This window comes from Pinus tabuliformis, chromosome 8 (assembly GCF_031772625.1).
Source record: "Pinus tabuliformis cultivar Carrire ecotype Pingquan chromosome 8, CPIR1, whole genome shotgun sequence".
In the NCBI taxonomy this organism is placed as follows: Eukaryota; Viridiplantae; Streptophyta; class Pinopsida; order Pinales; family Pinaceae; genus Pinus; species Pinus tabuliformis.
In genome coordinates, this window is record NC_142294.1 from 1,180,290,533 (window position 1) to 1,180,308,557 (window position 18,025).

General features: G+C 38.4%; 1 protein-coding gene across 2 annotated transcripts in view; it reads left to right on the top strand.

Moving 5' to 3' along the window:
- LOC149239543 (ubiquitin C-terminal hydrolase 12-like) overlaps positions 1-18,025 on the top strand; it is a 44,204-nt gene that overhangs the window by 11,677 nt on the left and 14,502 nt on the right. For both annotated transcript variants that reach the window (XM_089373459.1, XM_089373460.1), the window contains exons 16-21: positions 13,576-13,698; positions 13,887-13,964; positions 14,536-14,624; positions 14,732-14,840; positions 15,072-15,140; positions 15,418-15,528. In XM_089373459.1, coding sequence (XP_089229585.1) covers positions 13,576-13,698; positions 13,887-13,964; positions 14,536-14,624; positions 14,732-14,840; positions 15,072-15,140; positions 15,418-15,528 — 579 coding nt within the window. The remainder of the gene's footprint in view (positions 1-13,575; positions 13,699-13,886; positions 13,965-14,535; positions 14,625-14,731; positions 14,841-15,071; positions 15,141-15,417; positions 15,529-18,025) is intronic.

Sequence of the window (18,025 nt, forward strand, 5' to 3'; positions counted from 1 at the left end):
ATTGCCACTGCAGAGCTGCGCTGGTTCTGTACATGATCCGGTCATGGTTTTCAGAAGCTTCCGATGCAGTTTTGGCTGAACTCGCATGCTCTGCAGACTTTGACTTTTTATTTTTGTTTTCATTTTTTTTAATGTTTTAGTTACTTTAACTCACAGGTTAGGAGGGGACATAGGTTGGGTTAGGAATGAAGGAAGAGTGAGTATGAGATTAGAAGGCCTTTTATCCCTCTCTTTTCTTTATTCTTTCATCTCATTTTCTTGAGCTTGGAGAAGAGAGGAGAAGAGAGCAAATAAGATGGCAGATTTGTGAGGGCTTGGAGAAGTAAATAAGGAGGAGCTTGGAGGAGATAACAAAGGCTGCAATCTACCTCAACTTCTCAAGAGCTGAAGAGGTAATTGCAAACCCCAACTCTCTCATTTTCTTGTATTTTTTGTTGTTTTTTCTCTTCTCCTACTCTTTCCCATTCCTTCTCCCTCATTTTATTGCAGGTGGTCCACGAAATCTATTTTAGGAAGGTAGCTCTCCTCATTTCATTCATCTTATTCGAGTATATCGATTTCTCTTTGGTTGCTTGAGTTGCTTAGCCGAGTGATTGGCTGTTTAGCACAAGTTCTTCAGGTGGAGCTCACCCTTTCTTCGGGGGACTTCGAGTGCCACCCTAGGAAGGTTTTCTTCATTTCTTCAGGAGGAGTATCACATTGTGATTCCTAGCAGTAGCATTCCATTCTAGGTTGTGCGTATCACTGGGGGATGCAGTGGAGAGGAGGCCAAGCTCATTGGTGGTGCTTAGCAGTGGAGATTTGATGTGAGATTTTCCGGAGAGGAGGCTAGGGAGGATTGTCAACATCTAGGAGAGTTTGGGAGCTGATTGAGCTTCTGGCTTGGTAGTGTGACTTTTGCACTACTTGGGCTAGTGCATAGGCAGTGTGTGGGAGCTCATTTGGTGGGTAGAGTATTAGTCCTTGAGGCTGAGCTTTGCCGTGGAGGTTAGAGGAGATATTTGGAGTGGTGTTTGCTTCCATTTCAGAGCTTGGAGGAGGACTTTGTGGTCATTCCTTGCAGGCCGTATTTTTGGAGTTGTTTGGAGGGCATGGGCCATAGAAGAGGTCGAATTTGGGAGGTCAAAATTTGGCCAAACCATTTCTGGGTTTTCCTGTGTTTTTGACAAGGATCCCAGATATAAAGTTTTAGCATTTTCTGAGAACCGGAAGTGGGTTTTTCAGCCATATCTTTGCAGTAGAGATTGCAAAATTGTTGAGGATTGCACAGTTCCTTTGGGGGTCGGTTTTGGGAGGTCAGAATCGGGGCAAACCATTTTTGGGTTTTTGTGGGTCTTGGCCAAGGAGTTTGTGGCTAAAGTTTCATCACTTTTTGAGCTCGGGAAGTGGGGTTTCTTGTAGCTCCTTTCCAGCCAGTAGGTGTAGTTACTGGGAGATAGCGCAGAGCATTAGAGGAGTAGTTTTTTCCAGCATTGAGATTACGGTTTGACATTCGAGTTCTGTCAAGCTTTCCCTTGAGGCAAGCCCAGGTGATTTTTCCACACTGTTGTACTTGCTCCACTCCATTAATTAAATGGCTCAGCTGGTTCACATTTTGGTTTTGTACTGAGCATTTGTTGTTCGTTTAATTTTTCTGTGTATGAATCACATTTGCTTTTGTATATCATTGTCTGTTCCAAATTTTCTGTCACTGTTTGTTCCAAATTTTCTGCATTTGAAACATTACAGAAGAGGACAATGAAATGCAAGGGGAAAAGGTTCACGGACACTGTTGTGGAGATTTGTGACAAAAATCGAGGGGGTAGAGGTGATTGAACCTCTAATTTATATGTCTCCTCACACAGGTATACGAACCGGTTCATATACCTGTGTGAGGAGGCATCTTTGCGGGGTAATGGAGAGTGATGGCAATAAGGGTGCCATAGGGATCTCAATTTCCCTAAGGTATTGATAGAACAAAGGTAAAGATACATCAAAATAGAGGAGGCTGCAAAGAAATGACAAGAAACAAAAACTTCAATTTGATGCAACCTCTAGATTTGGAGGCCACATAACTTTCATTAATAGTAGATTTCATTAATATTTGTCGAGGGGACGAGTTGGATGCCAATGTGTTGTGGTTTCTTTGTTCTTGCAGTATACCATTCAATGTGCTTCGCTTCCCCTATTGGTATGATTTGGTTACGGCCATCAATGAAGTCCTTAGAGGATACAAGAGCCCTAACTATGAGAAAGCTAGAACTTTGTTATTATACAAAGAAAAAACTAGAATTCAAAGAGCTTTGACATGGTTTACAAACGAGTGGGGGAACTGTGGGGCATCCATTATATTAGATGGTTGGTCAAATTTTAGAAAAATCATTGAGCAGGTGTATCCACACATCTTTTGGTCAAGGTGTATCCACACATCTTTTGGTTCGGGTGCTTGGTGCACACATTGAACCTTTTGATGCATGATATTGTCAAGCACATAGAACGTGGATGGGTTAATCAGCTATACAAGAGAGGGAAACAACCCATTAACTTTGTCACAGGGCATACAAGGGTTAATTACTTTTATGGCACTGACTCCAAGTTGCATCTACTTAAGATTGCGAAAACAAGATTTGTAAGCATTACCTCACCTTTTAGGAACCTATTGAAGGTGAGGCAAGCTTTTCGTGCTATGGTGATGAGTGATGCATATGAGGACATGTGTAGTTCTCTTAGAATATATTATTTGACCCTTTCTCCATGAAACATGTCCTAATTCTCCAATGGAGTGGTGAGCTCCTCTAAATTTGTTCTCTTGACCACTTCAACTATCTGTAAACCCTAAAGGGATGGCACATCTTCAACTATCAATAAACTCTGAAGAGATGCACATCCTTTATAATTGTGCAAGAGTGGTTTTGGATGTTTACAAGTCCTCTTATTTGGACACCTCTTTCAAGTATGTTTCATAATCAATGATTATGGGTGCAAACCATCCAAATTCCTCCTTGAATGAATGGGCGTTCCTCCTAAAATTCATGTTTAACCCTGAAGAGAGGTTCTAGACAACATGTGTCATTATCTCATGGAGGTTATTTTCTGGAAACCTCATTGTTGTGTAAATGATGCCAAAAGGTCACTAGATGATGACTCATGCCTCGAAATATATCACTCATGCATTGGAAACTATGAAGATGCTCCAAGCCACTCCCTATTGGGGAAATATGTCTGAAAATATGTGGACAAGTTGCCCCCAAGAAGAACCACTGCCACATGTATCTTTGAATTTGTGAACTCAAATATTCATATACTGTTAGTTTCTGTAGCATTGGATGTGTTCTAGCCACAAAATTTGGTGGAGAGGCTAGAATACATGAGATTTCCAAAACCTAGAAATCGTTTCTCGAAATTCCACCTAGAGATGATTTAATTAGATTATTAACAATTTTTTTAATGTTTCCTAAGTCTGAACTTAGGAAAATTGGTTAATTAATCAGAATTAACTATGTCAAGGTGAGAATTCTCTATAAACTCACACGGATAGACTCTGATATGATCTTGGTGCTTGGTGCTCCAACAGAGGATTATAAGAAGTAGTGGATGGGCGCTTGGAGAACACATTAGAGTCACTTAGAGAATTCGATTTTCCAGAGTAGCAGCAGCCAGTTGCCGAAGAGTTTGAGCTTCAGTGAGGAAGTAGGGACAATGAGGGGTAGGGATAGTGAGGTTGGAGGAAGATTTCTAGATCCAGTGAGTGCATTTGCACAGAGGCAGAAGAGCCACAGTGAGGTTGACGCAGGGACTGTGCAGTAGCTTATAAAGGCGGTTCGATTTGCAGATTCGGAAAGTCGTTTCAGTGTTTCGGTGGTAGAAGAATTTTGCAGAGGCTGGGAGAAGCATTTCCATAGTCAGTGGCAAACAAAAGAAGCAACTCGGATTGAGATCTGGGCCATACAAATTAGAGCTTATGTAGAGGGTGATGTAGGGAAATTCATAGAGGGTTTTAGAGGCCAGTCTTCAATGTTGAATTTGCCTGTGGGGCGAGTAAAATTCCTCACTAGATTTTTGCCAGTATTTTTCTCTGTAGGATTGTCAGATTTTGTTGGCATTATGGTACAGGTGTTTTCCTTGATGGCAAGATGACAGATTATAGTGCAGCAGGTCAGTGGTGTATATGAATCTTAATATGGAAATGAAAAAGTTTTATTGATTTAATAATACTGATTCACCCCCCTCTCAGTATTATTTCCAACAATTGGTATCAGAGCAGGTCCTTTGGTAGAAGCTTGATCGCTTGAAGGAGATCCGTAGATCAATGGGAAAGAAGTTTAAGAAGAAAGCGCCTAAGAAGAAGAAGACATCTTAGAAGAGCTATGACAGTGGGAGAATCGATTGGGGAATATGTGGAAGAAGCACTTCAGATTCAGAATCACTTCAGAATGAACTAGCAGGTATGAATTTGTTATACTCTGGTGATACATTTATCCATCCTTTTGAAGATGATGAAAGTGATAGCGAAACAACTGAATTTGCTGTTATGGGTGAGCAAGAAAGATATCAAATAGACACAGAATTTAAAAGGCTTACAGACAAAATTAGAGATCAACAAGATCTATTGAACAAAAGGGAATGTGCCTTCAAAGAAGAAGCTACCAAACTAAAAGCTCAACTAGAAGAAGGAAACAAGGTAAGGAAGTTATTCAAGGACAAGGAAGATCAATGTCAAAAGTTGCAGGATGAAGTGACATCATTAAGAAATGAAGTCAATGAAAGGAGCACAACAATCAAGAAACTCAGAGATAGATCCAGTTACTATGAAAGCCTTGAAGCTTCGATCCTCTCGCTAAAAGAAGATCTTGAAGAATCAAAAAGGCAGAATAAAGAACTACTCCAAGCTCTTGAAAAACAAGAAGACGAAGTTCTTGATCTAAGACATCAGTTGGAAGAAGGAAGAAAAGTTGAAGAAAACATGAAGAAGCAGTATCATGAAAAGGAGGAGCAACATCATGTTGAGGTAAATATTCTTAAAGATAATTTAGAAGAAAAGGATAAGCTCTTACGATTTCAAGATAGTACTAAGATCTTGGATGATATTCTTAGTAGTCAAAGGTCTCCTGCTATCAAAACGGGTCTTGGTTTTCATGAATTTGTTGAAGGAGAATCTAGTTCACAAAGTAAGACAAAGGACTCTAATGTAAAATCTGAAATGCTCAACAAGGAGAAGAGAGGTCAATCCCATCAACAACCAAGGAAAGAAATTCTTCAAAGAAAATATTTTATTCCTAACTATGGAAATAATAGTCGGTCAATTCCTTAAATGAATAATGTTGAATGTTATGTATGTCATAATGGACATGTTGCAGCCAGATGCAGAAGAAGAATGGTTCAAGACTATCACTTAGAAAGATCATCACGTTCCAGGTACTTTAAGGGATATTGCTTTGCTTGCAATATGTTTGGTCACAAAGCTGTTGATTGCTATAGAAGGAATATGAAACATGTAAGATGTTATGCATGTAACAAGCTTGGACATACAACAAAGGAATGCAGGAACAAAGTATGGGCACCATACCAAAAGGAGAAAACATCATCACACTTGAAGATATGGAAGAAGAAGGAAGTACAGTCAGAAAGATGTGGCACAACACAATATACAGACATAACAGACTCAGAGGGAGCTGAAAGTGTAAAACTTCAGTGTCCTAAATCTCATATGCAAGTTTCATAAAGGGAAGTCGCGTATATACACGAGTTGGTTACTGCACAATCGCGTATATGTTAGTTTGAGGAAAAGCAGTGGGACAGGCTCAGGAAAAGGGGTTTGATATGATTCAGTCCATTATTTGCTCTGTTTCATAATGGTTACAATCTGTTGATGTTGTGTGGAAATGTCTTGATACTTGTAAGATGTTTAGGAATGATTTGATCTTAACTTGTGGATGATGATACTTCTTGCTGATATATGCATGATTAGATTTGACAGTAAGCAAGATGGCAGAGCATATGCTTCTGATAATACATTGTTGGCATTATGGTTAGTAGTCCTTAGTGATGATGCTTATATGGCTAAATGATACATCTTGCTACGATATGGTTATGAGTTGTCCATGACAAAATCTCATATGATTCTTGGGTTTACATAGTTGGTGTTCTGATCAGATTTGTGGATGCATATATGGTGCTTACATGGTGATATTCATAAGGATAAGGAGAAGTAAAAAGCTTGAATACACTTGATGATGAGTCACTCATATGTTGCTGTCGTCATATGCATAAAGATCATATAATACAATTATGATGCAGGATTCCTATAGTTCTTGGTGCTCATGTGGATGAGGATTGTTGCTCTTGATGATATCAAGAAGTCTTGACAAATGATCTTGAGCTCAAGATACATAGTGTTGGATACATGAATGTTTGCTCAAAGTTGCATTGTTGGAGACATGATGATGATAAGTTCTTACCTATATGATGATAGGTTGATACTTACATATGTTGATTGATGCAAATGTTCCCATGTGATGATACTTGGATCATGTAGATCTTGATGTTGATGAGATGGCTATGGTGTTTTTCACATATGATATAATGTGAATATGCAAAATTTTGTTCAAAAGGATGAGTTGATGCAGATATATCTTGTTGCTGGTCTAGATGCTGTTGTCAGATGATTATGGAACAGATCATACATTGTGTATGATAGTTGCTGATGACTATCATGATCTTATTTAGATGTTTGGTCTCTGTTATAAATGTCATGCAAAAGTCATATCAAGATTCATGATGTAATAGTTTGTCTCTATCTATTGTAGTCATTTGATGAATCCCTTTTGGTCATATGATGTAATTTGTACCCCCTCTATGCATGGGAAGGATGATGTAATAGTCATGTATAAACATTTGGCATCTGGCATATCCCCACTTGGTTGGGTGGATGAGTCAATATTGGTATATCCCCACTGGGTTGGGAGATGGATGTATGTATGAGTCCTTGGTGATAGGAAGGTCATTTATGATAGAGTCATGTTCTTCTTGTAGAACATCTTTTATGAACGACACACTTCAGCAGAGCAGAGACTTTAGCATGTACTCAAAGGGAGCATGGTCAGATTGGTACACCTTGGTATATACAAAGGGGGAGCTCATTCAGAGATTTCAACAGGTACTCAGGGGGAGTATGGACAGCGGAATGTTTATCAAGGAAAGAGAATATCTTGGTCCGCCCTTTGCCCTTGATGTCAAAGGGGGAGAGTGATTTGGTGTTGTTGCCATCAAGTCCAAAGGGGGAGATTGTTGGCATTATGATGCATGTGTTGTACTTGATGGCAACCCACTCGTAGAAGAACAACTCACTTATATATATCTAGATGAATCTACAGAAGAGATATCAGATGTGACAGAATAAATGGGATGCATGACAGCTCAAAGGAATCAGATGACAGTTCTCAGTATGACAAGTTAGCTTTGCCATCAAGTCCAAAGGGGGAGATTGTTGTCATTATGATACAAGTGTTGTCCTTGATGGCAAGATGACAGATTATAGTGCAGCAGGTCAGTAGCGTATATGAATCTTAATATGGAAATGAAAAAGTTTTATTGATTTAATAATACTGATTCACCCCCCCTCTCAGTATTATTTCCAACAGATTCAGCATCTAGATTATTGTAATCAAGTTTCACTGCTGCTTAATAATAAAAACCCTCAATTGCTGGGGTTTTTCTAGGGACATTTATACAAAAATAACTGTGTCATTTTTATTGTGTGCGTGCTAGTATTTTCTCAATTTTCAGCACTATTATTTCCGCAATATTTTATTTGTGAATGTTGCAGTGTGATTTATTCAGTATTTGCCATAGCAAATAAATTGTTAAAATTAATTAACAATTAGAAGAATAATTTCTAGTTGCTGCAATAGGATTTCAACTTTGGAATTTTCACATGGTACCAGAGTGTGAGTAATCGACTGAGAAGCTCAAAAACGGAGGTGAGAAATTCGCTGTTCAGTGGGGGCAGCAAGCCGAAATTCTCGGAGGCAGCGCAGTACCCAGACAAGTAGGACAAATTGCTGGGGCAAAAATTTGATTCTTAGTTGCAGGGTTGTAGAAAAGTCGAGTTGCCCGGGTTAATGATTCCAATAGTTAGAGGGAGTAGCTGCAACTCAGATTTTTGCTGAGCAGATTCCTTGGTTGGACAATAGAGGGTTTTGAAGCAACAAAATCATCGTCAGGTGGTAAGAGAAAAGCACACACAAGAAGCGGAAAATTTCTCTTAGGTGATCTCGAGTTTTAGAGATTTATTTTTTCCAGTTGCAGATTGGCAGTAGTAGTGAGCAGATATTCTCACTCCAGAAAGGAGCACGAGTAGCAGATCCAACAACCAAGCAGCAGGAAAGAGGGAGATTTTCGGGTTTATTTTCTCCAGATATTTGAGTTTCACAACTTTGCAAAGATGGTTGTACGAGATTCCTAGAGAAGGCTGTACGAGTTTGCCAGATTGTAGATTTGGATAGCAGATCAACTTCCAGTTACCGGAGACAGGTGTTGGAGGAGGTGCGAGTTGTCTAGTGCTAGCTGCAAAGTTAAGGAGTATGAGACTCAGGTGTGCTAGATGGGCAGGGTCCAACACAATAGCAACAAGGAGATCAGTTAGATCAATTATGGATTGTTGCAACGGTACCATCACCTTTGCTATAGGCACCCATAGTATCATAGTAGTAGGTTTAGTGTTAGTAGATGTGATCTATCATTAGATAGTTACAAGACTAGTTGCAGAACTAGTTGTGTGACACATGCAATGCGAATTGCTCAGTTGTAGTGTGTAGGTGCAGTTCCAGCTAGAAGATTCCCAGCTCTGTGATACACAATCCAGTTTCCAGTACAGGAGGACAGTGCAAGTTGCCATGAGGGAGCAGATAGATTTCCCGTAGGGAGATTGAGACTCAAAGGGAGTCTAGTTTCAGAGGGAGCATCCCTATGGAAGCTAGTACTTCAAGATTTGGGGAGGTCAGACGCATCATTGCAATAGTTGCAACAACAATGCAAAGATAGTAGCAACGACAGTATGAGTAGATCAAAGCTACAGAGTTGGGCAGGGTCCTTGAGGAGTCCACCTCATGGATCATTACTTGGCTACGGGGGCCCACAATTTTCAGTAGTAGGATGGATCAGTGACAGTTGATGCAGTCAGAACCAGAGTGACAGTTGCAGACTGGTAACAGTTAGATGCTGAGGAGCACAATGTAATGTTCACAACAGAGCAGGTGGCACAGTGCAGAGTCAACAACAACACAAATTCTTCAGTGACAGTGCAGAGTCAACAACAACACAAATTCTTCAGTGACAGTGCAAAGGCTAGTAGTAGTCAAGACTCATGCGACAGATGCATCATACTGAACACAGTTGATTCAGTGTCTTGCATGCTTCTAAGTTGCAGTTGCAACAAAACAGATGAGAGGGAGTTGCAGTGCAGATGCAGAGTTGGCAACAACATGGCAGTGTCAGTAGCAACACAAATGCAACATCAAAGTTGCGCAGTGGTTGGTGGGCAGTATGGCCATACATCAACAGTGTGACAGGAGGTGATACAGAGACAGAGTGTTGGGGCAGGATGTGCAACACTAAAGAGAACACAGTCCTCGCTAAGAGGGAGTGCTAGTTTCTGTAGCATCAGATGTGTTCTAGCCACGAAATTTAGTGGAAAGGCTATAATACATGAGATCTCCAAAACCTAAAAATCGTTTCTGGAAATTCCACATAGAGATGACCTAATTAGATTATTAACCAATTTCTTTAATGTTTCCTAAATCTAAACTTAGGAAAACTGGGTAATTAATCAGAATTAATGAAGTCAAGGGGAGAAGTCTCTAGAAACTCCACATGGATTGACTCCGATATGATCCCGGGCCTTGATTAATTTTTAATCTTGGCCTTTGGTGCTCCAACAAAGGATTATAAGAAGAAGTCGATGGACACTTGGAGAACACACCAGAGTCACTTGGAGAATTTGATTTGCCAGAGTAATAGCAGTCAGTTGCCAAAGGGTTCGAGCTTCAGTGAGGAAGCAAGGACAGTGAGGGGCAGGGACAGTGAGGCTGGAGGAAGATTTCCAGATCCAGTGAGTGCATTTGCAAAGAGGCAGAAGAGCCACAGTGAGGCTGACGCAGGGATTGTGTAGTAGTCTCTAAAGGCAGTTTGATTTACAGATTCAAAAAGTCGTTTCAGTGTTTCAGTGGCAGAAGAATTTTGCAGGGGTCGGGAAAAGTGTTTCTAGAGTCAGTGGCAAACAGAAGAAGCAACTTAGATTGAGATCCAAGCCGTATGAATTAGAGCTTGCACAAACTTCAAAGCCCACGCATAGGGTGATGCAGAACAATTTGTAGAGGGTTTCAGAGGCTAGTTTTCAATGCCGAATTTCCTTGTGGGGCGAGGAAAATTCCTCACTAGTTTTTTGCTAGTATTTTTCTCTATAGGATTGTTAGATTCGGCATCCAGATTATTGTACTCAGATTTCACTGCTACTTGATAATAAAAACCCTCAGCTGCTACACCAGTTTTCCCAAGTTGGGTTTTTCTGGGAACATTTGTCCAAAAATAAGTGTCATTTTTATTGTGTGTGTGCTAGTATTTTCTCAATTTCCAGTGCCATTATTTCTGCAGTATTTTATTTGTGAAGGTTGCAGTGTGATTTATTCAGTGTTCACCATAGCAAATAAATTGTTAAAATTAATTAACAATTAGAAGAATAATTTTCATTTGCTGCAATAGGATTTCAGCTTTGGAATTTTCACATATACCTTGGAACATGTAGATGATAAATACTTGAACCCCCATGTAACCTATACTTGTATGATTATAAAGGAGCGGTCACCAATACTTGAAAGATGCGGTGGGGAAACTATTGGTACGGGGGTTCCGAGCCCCGTTGCCGGTCCTTGACAGTCGAGCGTGCTTACGCATCCTTGCCCCACTTTGATTGGGTCGAGCAAGCGATCTATAGGTGCACGGGCAGTAAATAAAGGTGGGGTGCGGCAAATCAAACTATTCTATATACGTGATTTTCTTCATTCCATTCTTCCTCTCCCTTTGATCGAGAGGCACCTGAGCTCAGTCTTATTTTGGTTTCATTACTATCTCGCCTTTGCAAGATAAACAAAATGAGGCTCAAACCTATTATTTGTTCACATCTCCTGGTGCAGCGTTGTTGAAAAGAATACCCCTTCGAAAATGCAAATGAGGGTTGCGTTCTTAGGAAGTAACAAAGGTTTATGTGTGAGATACCCATGTGTGCAGGGTGAATAAGGCCCTTTATGTGCTGGAGCGAGCACCACATGCATGGTACTCAAGGATTGATGGCTACTTATTGAATTTGGGCTTCACTAATTTTTTTTGTAGATTTAAACCTTTATTAATTGTATGTTAAATTGGATTGTCTTGACTTGACTTGATCCTATATGTTGGTGCTATGATTTTTACAGGAAATTTTGAAAAGCTTGTTGTCTGGTGGAAGGAGATGTTACCAAGTGACTTTGCTGCAAAGGGCATTGGCCTAATGCATTGCTTATTGTATCAAGAGGTTTGGTAGGGTGTGGGGGAAGTCTTCCTTGGGAAAGGGAAGTACACAAAGGAGATTATAAATATAAATAAAGAGATTAAAGATGCTTGATTACAAACCCTTGGCAACTGTTATGGTTTCAAATAAAAACTTAATTGCAGATTTGGATTTTGATATGGTTGATCCTTGTATAGGCAAATGATAGGTAGCCAGATGTATCTTGTGAATACAAGGCCTGATATATGTTTTGCAGTTATTGAGCTAATTCATGGCTGAACCTTGACAGTGTCTTTATGAAGTTGTCAAGTGTGTTTCCAGATACTCAGAGGGTGCAGTTCATCATGAACTGAGGTGTAGGAGATGGTGAGTTAGTGTTACATGGTTTGATAATTCTGACTGAGTAGGAGATGTAGCAGGAGACACAAGTTCTAGAAAGAGCACTTCTAGTTTTTGTTTTAGCTTGGGCACATGTATGATTTCCTAGTTTAATAGGAAGTTGGGAGTAGTTGTACTAAGTTTAACAGGAGATTATGTTTGTGCCAACCTCTTTTGCTTGTTGTGAGGTCATGTGGCAACTCCTGCTTGTTGTGTGGCCATAAAATTTTGCAAGTTGATAACAGAGTTGGCTCAACAGATGCTGGAGCTCATTGTTGTTTATTCTGACAATTAGAGTTGTATGATTGTATCAAAGTCTTTGAGAATCTAGTATTTCATGATTGGACGAATTACATTAATATTAGGTACCATTTTATGAGAGATAAAGTTCAAAAGGGAGCAGTGGTTCTTTATTATGTTCCTTAAGTTTAATAAGTGATTGACATTTTGAGGAAGCCCTGTTAAGGGGAAGTTTGAGCTGTTGTGTGATAAACTTGGTTTGGTGGACACCACCTTCTTTGCAAGGAGGGACTGTTAGTTTTCTCTTTGAGTTGTTCTCCTGAAACTTGGCATGTTCAATAGTTTCAGTAATAGGGTGCATTAGTTTTCTAGTCATCCAGTGGTGTGGGCCAATGCATGCTCTATTATTGGAGGGCACAGAGCTTAATGCAAGGAAGGCTCATGCATCTTCTAATCTTGGAGGTTGTAGATCCCAATGCAGGTAGGTCACATTGCATGTGGATATTTTTCTATTCTGGGGTGTAGAGAGATTCTCATTCATGCAAGCATCTTCTCTTCTTGAGTGGGTGCACTGTTCTAGGTAGGTGAACTCATGCATGAGGGCATCTTCCATGGCACATTAAGGTTAGGGTTTGGCCTCTTCAAAGGTGGGCAGTTCACTAGATATGTCCGGGTTCTTTGTAACCTCAAGTCTCTTGTTCTATGAAAGAGAGAGAGAGGGCTCTTCATGCTCTTGGTTAAACAGTTTGGCTTTCGAGTTAGTGCTTTTACTTGTGATAAGCTAATAGAAGATTCTATCTTTTTTTGTGTCCAATAGAGACATTCAGCTTGCTGTTCAGATTTATTCCGAACTCTGTTTTATGTAGATCCAGACACCTTTAATTGCTGTTTTTATCTACCTCACCAGATGCTGTGTCCACACTACGAAATTTCTGAACAGAAGTTTTAGTTTATTAAAATCTGGAGTTTTCATAGGGCTTCAGTGATTTTTCAGATTTAGCTGTAGGTTCTGGTTTCTATAATTGCAGATCTGCTTGTCACGTGCTGGGACATCAACAAATAGATTGGGCCAATCTGCCTTCGTTAAATGAATACAAGTTAAGTGATACCTTTCCTACAGTGGATATTTTATTATTGAAGTTCTTGGGATACAACTTTCCAAGATGCCATCCAAATTACCTCAAACTGTGTTTTCCAGTTGTGTTATCTGTGCGAGAAATGTCGGGAAGTCATCCACAGTAATATCAGTTAGAACCCTGTTATCATAGTATCATAAAATATTTTCTCGATAAAATGATAGAACCTGGGCATCTTAATTTGTTTTCTTTCATAGTTTGTTGGTTCTGCTTCTTACCTGTGCTTTTCATTATGTATGCTGTCAATGTCTTCAAGATTTCCTAGATTTTACTAATATGATCAAAACTATGATTTTGCAGGAAGAGGCGGCAAAGGAATTTGGAATTCCAGTACAGTATCTACGTTTTTGGTTGTGGGCTAAGCGACAAAACCATACGTATCGGCCCAATAGACCTCTAACACCATTAGAGGAGTCCCAATCAGTAATATTACCTCTACTCATAGTCTTGGATCATGAGACCTAATTTTTTCTAAAGTATTTTTGTAAACATTGTAATGCCCAAGCATTGTAACACTCTTTTTTGTTTCATGTGAGAAATAAATATAAACTTGAGAGAGTGTCTTGTTTTAAGAGTTTATAAGATTGCTTTCTTATTATTTAAACTTACAGGTTGGTCACTTGAGGGAGGTTTCAAGTAAGGTGCAAAGTCCAGAGTTAAAATTGTTTATGGAAGTAAAGCATGGCCCGGTAACATTCTATTCCCAAGTTTTTATGTAGCTTTGCATATTTTCATAAATGATCCTTATTTTTTTTAAGACTTTTTTTTCGTTACCCTATTATATGTGATAATCTTATATCCATGGCATGGTGTAACAATCTATTCCTATAATCTTTGCTTCCATTAGTAAGATAGTCTCAGTTAAGTTCTTTTAACTGAGTTCTTATGTAGCTTTGCATAATTTCATAAGTGATCTTTATTTCAGTAAAGTTCTTATAACTGAGTTCATATGTAGCTTTGCATAATTTCATAATGATCCTTATTTTTAAGATATATATGTATATATTTTTTGGTTTTAAATTACCTTATTACATGTGATAATGCTATTGCCATAGCATTGGATAATATGTCTTTAGGAAAAGTTGAAACTTTTAACAGTATTTTGTAACTTTTTAAACTGACAGAATTCATAAGATTAACAACTTTGGTTTGCTGATAACCGACATGCTATTTTCTTTGATTATTTATAAAAAATTTCAAGTGCTGCATTCTGTGAACTGAATTGCTTCTATTGATAACACTCTGGATTTTTTTCTGTAGGATCTTTGCTTTCTTCCACCACCTGAAAAGAAGAAGGACGATATACTCCTTTTCTTCAAACTATATGATCCGGAGAAAGAATCACTGCGGTAGTAATTTTTTCCTATTATTACTATTAGTTATTTATTTTTTCATTTACATGAATTTTTTAATTTTACACCTACTTGACCTTTAACTTCATCTATATTGGCCTCAGATATGTTGGAAGGAGTTTTGAGAAGGCTGGAGGTAAACCAGCAGACATTTTACTGAAACTTAATGAAATGGCTGGGTTTCCACCAGACACCGAAATTGAGCTTTATGAGGTCAGTCGAAGATGAGTTTTGGAACAGTGATCAAGATGGCTGTATAAAAAATTCTCTTTTGTTTTAATGCCAGTAGTGCCCTTGTAATTATTTTCTTCTATATGATTAGGTTCCAGGACTGGAATGTTGCAGTTCTGTTCTCTTTTGGGAAAAATTGATGATTATTCTTTACCTTGGTAATCAATATTGCCATCTAAGTCTCATCCATGCTTTTATTGTTATAACTGACAGGAAATTAAGTTTGAACCTTGTGTTATGTGTGAGCGTATTGACAAGAGAGTTCCTTTCCGAAATAGCCAGGTGAATTTTTTCTATGCCGTATCATGGCTTCTTTTGATTTATTTTTATTGCTGGATGTTTATGTTTAGATCTTTGCTAGTTGTATTTTTATATTTTTATATATTTGCTATATATCTTGAGATCTATGCTTTTTATTTTACCATAATTCTGTAGCTTTTTTAGCAGTTGCATGTACATGTATACCTTCATTTTGCCATCAATCTGCAGCACTATAATTGCTTGTGCCATTTAGATTTTTGTGAACTCAAATATAACAACCCTCTTATTAATGTTGCAGATTGAAGATGGCGATATTATTTGCTTTCAGAGGGTTCTCTCGACAGATGAGGAGGAACGGTATCGATATCCACATGTGCGGTTGTTTTTGGAGTATGTGCGTAACAGACAGGTAAAATACCCTTTTACTTCGATATTAAAATATATGTAACATTTCAAGTAAAATGCATGAGAAGGATTGCAACGCAGAGAAAAAATTCTGTTTATTCCATGGATGAAATTATAGTATTTTTGTTGGTAGTTGTTTCCCTCTGCAACAGCCTGAATATAGGTTTGCAAAATTCTTTTAATCTAAAAAAGTCAGCTAGGTTCTTTTCTAACAGGATTAGTAGTTTTGCTGTAAGTCCTTTTTTGTTCTTTGTATCTTTTGGGCTATTCTTTTTGTAAGTCAAATAGTAAATACCCTATGTTGCATGAGTTTCTGGAACGTGTGAACGTTGGGAACTTGGGTACGGGTTTCCAGAATGGCTAGAGGTTTCCCCAAAATTTACAGGAAACGGCTAATTGGGAGCTGTAATATTATATAATAAAAAATAAGAAATTAAAGAATTAAAATTATTTTTTTAATTATATAATTTATATAGTAATCAAAATTAATATTGATTCAAAATACTCAAATATTAAAATCAATTTAAATATATAAATAATAAATATATAATCTCTCTTTTATATAAATATATTCTCTGGGTGTCTCTTTCCCTGAGTGTCTCCCTTTTATATATCTAAAATGTCAAGTTCATTATTAGTTCTCTGACATGTTTCCCTAGTTATTCTTACAAGAAAAAAACAACTCTAATGTTTAAGCATTGACTGCCACATTAAATATGCACACACAATCTTCTGCAATATATATATACATAAACAACAAAATAAATACTCATCAGCTTGACATCCCAGATATCGCCCTTATGTCGAGGTGCCACACGCTTCCTTAACCCATCAAGATATTGGTGTTAAAGATGTCTTAATTGCTCCAGTTTCTCAATTAAGGATATTGGTGTTAAAGATGTCTTTGGCCTTTCTTCCTGCGAACATAGGCTCATTTTTTGTGGGCAACTCAGCATATTTCTCTACAGGCTTTGTATTCCCCAACCCTAGGGAACGCTGGAACTCCAAAAAAAATTGCCTTCAAAGCTCCCAAAACTTTCCCAATCTCCCGTTGAAGCTCCTGCTGAAAAGGTAACGTTCCCATATAGTTCCAAAGCTCCAGGGGGCGCGGTAACCATTGGAACGAGTTTCCCACCTCTCGGGAGCAGTTCCGTGTAACAAATACCTCTTGGGTTCTTGTGGTAAAAAATGGAAGGCTTGCAATATAAAGGTAAGGGAGATTGAAGGTACACCAAAGATTCAAGAAATTTCCAAAAACAACCAGAATGTAATATATCTATAGCTTGCTTCTTGTGTTTGTACATATAGCTGGTGCTATTTGATAAATATGGATTTCTTCTTCTCCACGTTTTGTTAGCTTTAGGTTTTGTATGTACTATTGGGGGATGACTTTTGCAATCCTAGCCCAAATACTTTTGGGATCAAATTCAACTCAAAAATTGTTTTGAGCATTTTTTTTGCATTGATAGAAACGTTGCTTTATCCAAATGTTGTAACTCTAAAACAATTATCTGGGTTCTTCTCTAGCGTGATTTGTAGTTTTTCAGTAATTCGTTTTTTGTTCTTTGAGTCTTTTGGGCTTTAGTAAGCCAACTGTGAAATTATGATCACTAACGCAATTTCTGGTTATTATTCTCCTACATTTTTAGTGTATTTGTCAATTGCAATTACTTTGCGGCAAACACTGAATAAAACACAACTGTATCTTCACAAAAAAATGAATATAGGAACTGAGAAATATATGCACACACATAAATATAGAACACCAGTATTTTTGAACAAATGTCCCACGAAGAACCCTAAAGGGAAAACTAGTTGGAAGATGAGGGTTCTATTATTAAAATTCTTTAGCAAAAATAATATTACAACTACTTTCTTGATACTGGCAAAGCTTTGTCAAAATTATTTCTTCACTTCTGCAAGACTCCTTAGACCTCCTGGAAGCTATTTGACCCACCAAAATCAATTCGGCCTCCCTCTGAAGGTGATTTTGACTCGCATGTGCGACCTTGGCTGAGGAACTCGACCCTCTTGGGTACTCCCACTGGTTGGGAAAATAAATACGACCTCCACTAGAAAATCTCTCTCCCGGCAAATCAATTGTCCTGTGCAAATCAATCTCTCCTCTGCAAATTCGCTAGCTTAAGAATTTCTCCTCATTGAGCAATTTGCGCTGCCAAACTGTGTAATTCGCACTCCTTGCTGGAGAAACTCACACTATTGGAAAATCAACCTCTCACTGCAGAAAAATCAATCTCCAAATTTTCTCGAAAATCTTTGTGAAGAATCTCACCAACAATCTCCTCTAAAACCCTTGCTACTGATGTCCCTATGCTGCCTCTGCGCCCTTGCTCTCATTGCAAATCTGTGTCTCAATGTGTTCTCCAAATGCCCATCAATTTCCTCTTATAATCTCTTGTTGACGAATCAATGACCATGATCTAATCACAATCGATGGCTAAGATCATTTTGACTCTATCAAGTGACTTTTCCAGTTTTCT